This window comes from Neltuma alba, unplaced genomic scaffold, assembly GCF_004799145.2.
Source record: "Neltuma alba isolate B1F8T4 unplaced genomic scaffold, ASM479914v2 tig00011705_pilon, whole genome shotgun sequence".
Classification (NCBI taxonomy): Eukaryota; Viridiplantae; Streptophyta; class Magnoliopsida; order Fabales; family Fabaceae; genus Neltuma; species Neltuma alba.
Genome location: NW_021636342.1, coordinates 403,920 through 414,909, shown reverse-complemented (window position 1 = coordinate 414,909; position 10,990 = coordinate 403,920). Strand labels below are relative to the sequence as shown.

Here is a 10,990-nt window from a genome sequence, read left to right as displayed (position 1 = left end):
AACTGAGGAGAATAAAACAATTCTCCGAGGGTGTGACTTTCATTGAGCAGAGAGAGATGAAGCAACTCAAATGGAAACTGAAATTTGCAGCAACATTTCTTATTGCTCTATTTGAGAAAATTAACTGTATGTCTTTATAATTTCACTTTAGTTTTAATCAGATGCTTACAGCTTTTCTCATTCATAGACATTAGTCTTTAGCTCATAATGTATTATTTTGATTGATATGGATGCTAAGTCACATGTAAGTTATTGCAAGATACAAAATTAAAATTTTAAATAAAATGACAGAATACAATTTATTTTCAATCAACATAATAAAAAATTATTATACTCATAGATGTCTCCCTGAACCTATATACAATCTACTGTCTAGTTTATTTTAATCTAATTTTTTTAGATCTATGTGAAAAAAGTAGTCCATGTATGATATGAGTTAATTAGGCCAACATTGTCATTAGCTCATAACAATGTTTCCTTTACAGATTAACAAATTATTAATACAATGACCAATACCTATAATTGAAGAAATTGTACCAATAGAAAAAGCTACTACGACCCCATTAAAAATTATATAAAACTACAAAGATCTATGAATTAATTTTTTAAATTTATATTAATTATCTGTGATGCTATTGAGCACAATGGGCAATTATGCAAACGAAACTTGAAAATAGGGCATTTTCTTGCTTTTTTTTTATGAATTTTATATGCAGCTGATTTTTTTTCCAAAAAGGATAAAACCTTTTTTCCCCCCCTTTTATTCTTCACCCAATGGAAAGAGTCTATGCATCTGACATATCCATAGTCCATAGACACTCAATCTCATGCTTGACTAAATTTAAAGAGGTCAACCCAACAGCGAAGATGAAACATATCTAGCTACTATTTGCATAAAATAAATATGGAATTTATATGATTTACTTTTTCAAAAAAAAATAATATGGCCTTCTTCATTAGATTTAACTATTACCATTTTATGGATGTGAATACATATTATGGAATGTTGATCGATATCTTTTTTTAAAAAAATATATTAATAATTTAATTATAATAGATGTGAATGTGATTAATAAGTCTAACCATTAAACTATAAATAGGAAACTTGACTCGTTCACCACCCCATCGTATCTTCATAACATTATTGCTCATTATTACGCACGTATCCTTAGATTTCTCGTTTAATTATGACAACTTAAAGTTAATTTAAAATTCGGATTCTGTTAGATGACCTTTATACATATATCTCATGTTGTGTCAAGCGACTAAGGGGATGTTTAGTTAAACTTAAAAAAAAACAAACGTTTAAAAAATAATTTCATACAAGTCAAGACAAAACTGAACACCCCATAAATTATATGTCGAGTACCCGTTTCCTGAAGGCCAAGCTTTTTAAAGTGCTTCTAATTAATGGCCAGAGATTAATAACGCCAACGAGGGGCTACCTCTTGCAATTACTGTCGTGAATATTGTGATACTGCGAGTGGGTGTGTCCCAAAAACAAAATAATAATAATAAAGAGAGAAAACAAGTCAAACATTGTCCAGAATAGTAAAGATTTTAAAACAGTTCCTCAAGCTAACATACCTGAGATTCTCATATAGTCATATTCAACAGCACCATCATTAAGCGTTTTAGGCATGGTGATTGCTCCACCAAGAAAATAAGGATTATATAATGTTATCCCTCTCGAATAAGTTAAAAAGGATGCACTTCTGTCCCAGGAAATCAAAATATAAACCCATATTGAGGCCTATATAGTCTCAAACTTGCTAACTACCATTAATAGTAAGGGAGGAGTGAAAAAAATCGTACTCACGAAGCATGATCATGTGCACTGAGGATGCATGGATAGCTTGGACTATCCAGCCTCATCAGCTGAAGCTGTTGTAGCAAAACTCCAAAACCCAAGGACCCGCTACCAGTAGAGGGCCAGCATCATCTTTTTTTTTTTTTTTCCTTTTTTTTGTTTTGTGGTGATGGATGATGAAAACTTGAAAAGGAAGAGGACTGCACGAAGTATAAGCCAACCATGAGCAAATGGCACGGTAATCTTGTTTCATTGGAAGATCAATATTTGAAAGCTCATCAAAAGGCCCCCTGAAATCTTCCCACTATACCAGTCTGCATGAGCGTGTAAAATACAATGACTGCATGCATTTATTGAGAGATAACTGGAGTAAAGCTCTCAGCCTTATCAACAGGGAAGAAATAGCAACTGGAACATGGACAGGTATATCTTGGATGTCCTAAACCCCCTCCTTTCCATTTAAATAATTAGAAGATGAAGCAGAAATAAAGAACTGAATCTAGTGAGTTAAAATTGCAAGGTGTTTAATAGTGAGTCAGCTACTCTGTAAATTCCAGAGTCTCAAATGCATTATGTACAATCACAATAAACTTGGGCAAACAAAACCCTTTCTAGCATTCCAATTCTCTTGGCTTTGCCAGTATGTTATTATCTACTCCATGCTACTGCAAGCTGCTCATAATGCCAGTGATATGGACTTCCGTGTTCATATGCATACTGTTGCAATTGCTGCCATTAAATCTGCACATATACTTCAGCTTTGCTTTAGTGATCGAAGTTGGGAGTGTGTTGAAATTTGATGATTTTTTGATCAAGATAGGGTAAATTAATTAATGTGAGGGATGGTAGATGTTTGGAATTCTTTGAAGTGCAGAATGGTTTTGTGTTGGAGCAGAAATAGTCAGATTGTTATTTTCCCATTTTTAATTGCTTCTGCGGCTGAATTAAATGCCATTATAGCTGATGCAGTGATGGGTGGGCATAAGACAATTGATGATGAGTTGATATGGCCAGGGAAAAGTTTTCCAAATATTATTATTGAGGGTTCTGCTACCTTCCTTTTTGGGAGAGCTACGAGATATAGGAGGATTATATACAAGCTGCAACTGAAGGATTCATTGTGTTCACATCAGCCTTACGTGACTCTATAGAGCGTTTAATGCTGCCGGTATTTAAAGTAGGCATACTTAGGAACTGGTTTCGGTGCTCATCACTTTGATGAGCACTATAAGCCCATCAAATCTGGACCGTTTATATCTTATTTGGATGGTCCAGATTTAAAATCTTTAATTAATTATTTCTAAATGAAAAAAACTATTTTTTGAAAGAATGATAGTAAAGAAATTATCTCTATTTTAAATTCTATACATATTAAAATAATTATTTTAAATAAATAAAAATAAAAAGAATCAAATCTGGACCATTAAAATGAGACATAGACGGTTCAAATTTGATGAGTTTAGGGTGCACATCAAAGTGATAAGCACTGAAACTGGTTCCGGCATACTTATGGAGCCAAACTCTATAGAGCCTTATGTCCATATCAACCTTTGTTCTAATACCATAAATGCAGCACCTAGCTAACATTCTATATACTAATAGGGTCGTTTTAATGCCCGCGAATAACTAACACTGGGTTTCTAACCTGAAAATAACAGGGTAAATTTTTTTTCAATTTACTCAAATGATTAATTAGCATCATCAGATTCAAAAGACCATACAAGTATGTACATATAGTATAATACCCACAAATCACTTTACAAATCCTTCCTCATTTCTAAAAAAACTTTAATCCATAACTCTAAAATATCAAATTAACTTTAATAGAAATGCCTAACTATCATTTTAAAACTTCATACTTGAATCTGAATCAATTCTTCTAAATCTGGAATTATTTTTCCAGCTTATCATTAACACTTAGACCATTCATATTAATTTAAATCCTCCTTCCTATAAGCTCTAAAGTGACTTAGGGTGTTTAATCTGGAATTTCCAGATTCCATTTCTACTCTGAAATTATAGTCTGGCAACTTAGAGCACCAAAGAACATTCCTTATCTTAGCTTTGTTCAATTAAATGGTCCTGCCCATACCACTCATCTCCACTTAAGTCATACCATTTCATTGAAAAAAGACACTCCATCCCTTTAAAAGAATTCTCTATTACAAAATTTGAATGACTCAATATCAAGCATCGAGAGCTCACGGTTTCCATATCTTTTTTTTTTTTTTTTTTAAAGCTTTTCTCTCTTCCAGATTCGAAAATTATTATATACCCATATCAAACCGAACAACTAACACTTATCATATGTTTATATCACATCTCCTCCTAACTCCAAAGAACTCTACAGTATAATCGAAACAAAAAAGGGCAACAGATTTGACAGCATCACAAAACAGTCCCAACATCTCATGCATAAACATTTTTCACTTCTTTAGATCTTAGAAAACCTGGGCTACAAAAATTGAACACCAAACCCTCTCTTCGACCAACACAAGCAAAGCAACAAACACACATGCATGAGCAGAATCACAGCCACACACTCCGTTCTAACCTTTAAACACGGTTTGCATAACTTGGCCATCGAGCTCTACACTTTCTCCCTCTAAAACAGGATTTTATTATCTTCATCATTTTGCAAAACGTGCCCCATCAGAGGAGAATAAAGATAAGAGAATATTCAGGAGGCATACCTTTCTTGGATTTCACCTCTTCATGCAAAGATTCTCTCCTCCGATCACTTCTTCCTTCTCGGTCTCTCTCAAACTCTCAACTCTCTCTCTGGTTTCACTTCGAGCAGCAGGGGAAATGAAAAAGGAAAGAAGCATTCTGAATGTTATTCTGTGGGGGTTTCTAACCCATCCTTCACTCAGGTTTCCTGAAGTTAAGGAATACATCCAGAAATTAATTCAGGATATTTTGTATGGATTTATATTATCCGTTAGCTTTTTTAACCAGAAAGTAATTTGTCTAAAAATTGAGTTAAAAATCAACTCCTAATTATTTTTTTTTAAAATAACTTTTTATTTCATAAATTAATCCTGAACTCATTTTAAAAATTTTATACCTCAAGTAGATTCTTTAACTCATAGAATAATTATTCTAGAATTTTCAACTCATTTTTCTTTGAATTTTCTAGAAAAATGAGTCATTTTTTGCTCTGAAAAATAAATTTAAAATTATTTGAGTGATTTTTTTAAAATAGAATTTTTTATAAAATTTGTAAGTCCTGAAAATTCATATTCCACAATTTCTCCCATTTTTATTTAGGCTCTAAATAATTTTAAGAAATTTTTTTTCCTATCCTTCCTAAATCAAAACATTCGGGTTTACACATATGGGATGATTTTCTCACTTTCCCGTCTAAACACCACCATCAAAAAATTTGAGTGTTTGGATTGAATTAAAACCATGGTTTTAAAAGTATTTTTATGGAATACGAAATAAATATTTGGAGGAGTTTATCTCGATTTGTGAAAAAATTCTTTTGATGGTGCCCAAATACCCCCACGACTCCTTCCAATTAATTAGATTATACTATCTTTATTTTTTTAATGTAAAAATTAGATAATTAATTTATAAATATTAAGAAATTAGTTAAGTTAGTTATTTATAAGAAATTGATATTGCTTTTTCTAAAATATCCTTATTAATTATGTGAATTTGGATTATCTATTGATAAAAATTTCTTGACAGCATATGTAATCCATAAGAATTACTTGAGGAGAAAATAAATAAATATTAGATATAAGGTAGATTAGGTTATTATATTTAAGACTAAATCAACCCTTCAACTAACGCTTATATTGTAACAAAAAAAAAAAAAAAACTAACGGACCGAATGGAGCATGAAACAAAAGCAAATACATAAATGCTGTTCTTGACCAAAGACTTGGAAAAAGGAGTGGAAAATTAAGGAAATATTACTTCCACTGACAACTTATTTATTTCAAGCTTGGAAGTCTTGTTTCCATGCTCCTTCCCGCATGACTGCGATTTGTATCACCAAAGTCAAGTCAATCTAGTCTGAGACTCCAAGTCTTTCCCGAATATGCTACAATTTTAAATTTTGTTCTCATTTAATGACTTTTCTTTCTGAACAGCAACTAATATTTATCCAACTTGCAACTATTGTCTATATTACTAATTTATTTTTTAAAAATAAAATTGATCCTCAAAAATTAGCTTGTGAATTTTAGAAATTTAAATTATTCAATTTCTTTATAAAAATGATCAAAGTCTTTTGAAAAAGACGGGCTGAACTTATTAAGCAAATGGTGGACGTGAGAGAACAGAGAAGATGTTGAGTGTAGTAATGAAAGGAGCTGTAATCTGAGCAATTTGAAAAAGATGAAGGAGTTGGAGGTGAAGATAAAATGACGAGGCTGAGTAACTGTGGATTATGAGAAATAACGAGACCATTGTAAGGACAAGAAATTGCCACGCGGAGGTAGAATGCATTTTCAAATTCATGCTTCAGTCAACAGAGAATTTTAGAAAGTAATTTTATTTCCAAATCCAATTCTACTGTTTGGATGAGTAAAAAATATTATAATAATTATGAATATATATTACAGCATATTCCTTTTTTCTTATAATTTAGAATATACATAATCCTGTATTCATCTAAACACAAAAGAAAGCACTATATTTTACGGTTTACAATATGAATTGCATCAGCATGTATATGCATATAACTAGTACAAAATAAATGAAATTGCATTTCGATATATCTCGAAATCCAATCTCATCCCCAACGCATAAGCCACATAAGCTTAAAAAAAAAAAAATGCTAAGCTAGTAAAATGATTATTGTACCAAAACCTTGCAAAGGTAACAAATTAAGTGAAATATCTTGTAATCTGGGTTGACATAAGCTTTGTGAATAAGGGAGTAGGAAGAGTCTTAAATGACTCATACTCTCTTTGGTTTCCAGTAACTATTATATAAATTTGCACCAAATCAGTGTCTGCTAAGTCTGGAACTTGAGAAGGTTCTTCCTCAACACTAGCAGTACATGATTTCGCTCCCTGGAACGATTCTGCTTTCGAGTAGGAACTTGTGCGCCATCAATTGAACAACCAGTTGAGATTGTTGATTCCTGTTACCAAACGAGCTTGAACAATCATAACACGCACCTTTTCTTCTGTCATGAACTACTACCATTAATCACCTAATTTCTCTTCCTCTTCCAAGCATAATGATGATGACAGTTCTGAAATTTAGGAAGTTATTCATAAAAAAATATTATTTTTTTTAAAAAAACATGGTTCATCTTTTAAAGTAAAGACTGCAAAAGCTAGTTTATTTGACCCAATTGAAAAAAAATTTGATATTTTCCCCATAGACTTGAAAACTGACTTCCCTATTAAAGCTATACGATTATTTTTAAGTAACTTTTATTTTTTAACAATTTAATGTGTAATTCTTTTTACTTACTTTCTATATAAAAAAGAATATTTGAATATTTATACGCAGTGATTTGCGATCCAATATTATGTCATTAACAAGTCATACTGTGGGGATTATCGAATAAACTCGATTAACTGTGCACTACAATGATGCTGACCTAGATCGATCTCTTTTGAGGAGTCCATTACTAAATTTCTGACTAATTAAGTATTAATGGTTTTCCCCCCATTTTACGAATTAAATGGATTACGGAATGAGTGATAGGAGACTTCTTTGATGATCGACTTAACTAACTTCTCTAGTTCCCCTTTCAATTACCTAACTAAGCAATATCACTCGCGAAGACACTTATCCCTAGCCAATACCAATAACCCCCTAAATTCACGTGGACACCTATGTTCCTTTAGTTTTTATTATAGATGTTGCTTAGCTGATATTAGACTCCCAGCCAATGCTAGGAGGATCTCTCCACTCTTAATCAAACCTGGACAGCTGGCCATTTAATCAAGAGCTTGAGAACATGGAGAGTCAATCAAAATAGAAAAGAAAATGCTACAAATCAATCAACAATCCACAGAATACAACATCTAATATAAGTATCAATCTTCAGACTACACATACCGACGATAATCCTGAACCAAATGCACCAATTACAATCCATAGAGACCTAGAGACTATAATCAATAAATATACAGATTGGAAACGGAAACTGGATAGGAGGATATCTGTCCATTATTAATCAAACCTAGACACCTGGCCATTTAATCAAGAGCTTGAGGAACTCAGATTGGCTCCTCCATCATCAAGGAACGGAAGGCCTAACTGCTCATGGACGGACACACATGTCACCGAGGTTCACAGGACTCTCGATCATGGGTCTCAGCAAGTGAAGACGGAATTGCAACCGAAGGACGAGAGGAGATGGTGGAATTGAGAGGACCCAAACTGTGGTCGATGAAGATGAGAGATGAAGATGAAGATGGTGGATATGCAGAAGATGACAACCGGAGGTGGAGGATCGAGAGAAATCGGCAAACAAAACAAAGATGAGAGTTATGAATCTGAACATGTGCAACCTCGAATCGAATATGAGAACCTCAGCAAAACGTAGCGTTACTCGTCTAATCCTTCGTCGTCATTTTGCTGGATTGGTCCTTCTTGCCATTTTTGTGCATTTATCGTCAATTCACATAACTTGCAACTAGGGTCACCTGCACGCACAATGAACTCAAGGGATTAAATATCTTAACATAGAAAATCACATAGACAACACCAAGCACATAAAACCTCTAAAATAACTTCATTACCCTTTGTGCATACTTACCATTAATTATGCCCCAATTAACTAATAATTAGTGCCAAAAACCTAAAATTATACATGGAAATGTATAAAAATAATGAGGTCATATTCGAGCATTCTTGTATCAAGCTCCATCCACACTCTCCACTACATTTAATTTCCTCGTGCCTTAGCGTGGCTTAAAAGTTATTAAACAAAGATACATGAATAAAAGGGGGGAGGGTTGCAACGCATTGATACTAGCATTTTCCTTTTGTCAAGAACTAATATCATATAAATATCAAAGTATTGTTCCAGTCCAAATTATAATAACTTATTTCTAATTATTTTATCAGAATATAAAATATATAGTTAAATCATTGAAGAATTTTTTGTGTCTTTTATTTTTACATAAAATTTTTAAAAAGTATATTTTTATCCTTTAACCCTAGTTGTTAGTCTGAAATAAAGATTTTTTTTTATAATAATCATAGTTATTTTGATTATTTTGAAAATAACTATGAATGTATTTTAAATCTACAAAATAAAAATATTTAGTGATGGTCACTAATTTTGATAGCAACAGAAATTTTGTCACTAATGGTATATAAGCTTTATTTATAAGTATATTTTTAATTAAAAATATTAAAGTTGTAAATAAAGAGTCCAAAATGTTAATATATGGAAATTCATTATTTTATTGTAGAGTATGAATAATACATAAAACCAGATCAGGCAATATATTGGTGGCGTTTGCGTGGAACTTACCGAGCTTGAATCTGAACCTGGGCGAGGGAGCGTCATGGGACCATATCTCGTGAATACAGTGGACCTACCAAATCCCACGTGCATACATGGGGGACCAGGCGGACGAAGATACTGCACAATTTGTTGCAACCCCAATCATCACAACAACACAATCAAATCACAAAAATAACTAAGCTGCTGCTACATTATAGTTACCATTAATTTAAGTTCCATGCCACCATCTACGTAACTACTTTGTCCGGCTTGTTTTTCATTTTATGATAACCAACCAAATTAACTTCTCGTCGTTGCTCCATTTTTGCCACACATTCATTCAATTTACAGAAATTAAAGAGTTAGTTTACAATCATTTGTTTTCGTCTTCCGCCTATACTTTAATGTTACTTTTAATCTCATATATGCGTGGGCGTTAATTATGGCTTCATTTCGGTGAATCAATTGAACATTGAAAGAGCCCTAAATTTCAATAACTAAGGACTGGGAAAAGAGGCAGGCAGAGAAATTATTATTCGTGTGTATGTATACTCCCTCCATCTCTGGGCTCTTGGTACCATCTATAAAAGAAGACTATCGAGCCTATACATGTTAAAAAGATAGTTTAAGCAGACTGGTTAATATCTGAATATTGATCATATTTTCCCACTTATATCCTTAACTAATGCTCATCTTTTTCGTCTTTCCAACTTTCTAAATATGACAAGCTGCTTGTTTAATTTACTCCTTTATAAGTAGAAGTCTCTTGCTCACTTCGCTTTAATAATCCTTTATAAGAACCCATCCATCCCTTTTCTCTCCTACATCAAAATATACCCTAGCTAGTTAATTCTTATCTTCCTTTCGTAAATGAAAAGGCTTAATTTTGCACTTTGGTAAAAAAAAAACATTTACTTACTATTAATACATCTCACTAAATGTTATGAAAATTGCAAAAGAGGATTCGACAAGTTAGTTACAAATAACTAATTGCACAAATTTTCTTAATACTAATAAATGAGGTACAATGGTAACTATATTTAGGCCTGAAAGAGCGTGTATATAATGCGGGGCAAGTGCTTACAAAATACTAGGGATAGAGGGGGTAGCTTGAAATAAAAATGAAAATAATGAGTATAACGGAAGTGACTTACTTGGTCCAGGTACTCCAATATTGGAATGCGACTTCGACTCATTATTGAGCTACTGCTGTTTTCAAAATCACTTTTGCGTATGACACGCCATCCACACTTCATTGAAACTTTTGCATTATTATGGCCGGCATTAAAAATGAAGGGAAGCTGACTGTGCTTTCTTGAGCACTCCAAGGCACAGAATTCCTTTGTATGTTTCCAGAACCCTAGCCAAAGGTGACAAGACTTTCTTTTCTTCTCGCCATCACAATCAAATGCCCTTATCGTCTTGTGGTTTTGGGATGTACTGCGAAATCATAAAGACTCCACGACAAAGCCGATTCTCTTGTGTCGGGTTCAGTGGAATAAAACTTACCTTCTAACGGAGTGCATAATCCAATTCCCACCATTTCTTCCCAAGAAGGTATGTCTACCATCAATAAAGCACTACCATATTCATCCAGACAAAGATCAATTTGATGGTCAAACCATGATGGTATTTCACGTCCAGGAGTAGTCACCGAGAGAGTTTCATCCATCCAAGGCGTTGTTTTCACCTTCCACTGTTTCCAATGAATATATATGTATAATAAAAACAAAATAAAAACATAGAAT

General features: G+C 33.0%; 1 protein-coding gene and 1 long non-coding RNA gene across 2 annotated transcripts in view; both read right to left on the bottom strand.

Moving 5' to 3' along the window:
- Positions 1 to 1,492: 1,492 nt before the first annotated feature.
- LOC114717054 (uncharacterized) lies at positions 1,493 to 4,416 on the bottom strand. Its single transcript, XR_003737676.1, has 3 exons — positions 4,365 to 4,416; positions 1,816 to 2,010; positions 1,493 to 1,715 (listed from the first exon to the last, which is right to left on the bottom strand). It is a non-coding gene; the product is annotated as an uncharacterized LOC114717054 (long non-coding RNA).
- A 6,240-nt stretch (positions 4,417 to 10,656) lies between these two features.
- LOC114717028 (TMV resistance protein N-like) overlaps positions 10,657 to 10,990 on the bottom strand; it is a 72,369-nt gene continuing 72,035 nt past the window's right edge. Inside the window, exon 5 of the mRNA XM_028902106.1 lies at positions 10,657 to 10,938. Within this exon, the coding sequence (XP_028757939.1) occupies positions 10,657 to 10,938 (282 nt within the window). The remainder of the gene's footprint in view (positions 10,939 to 10,990) is intronic.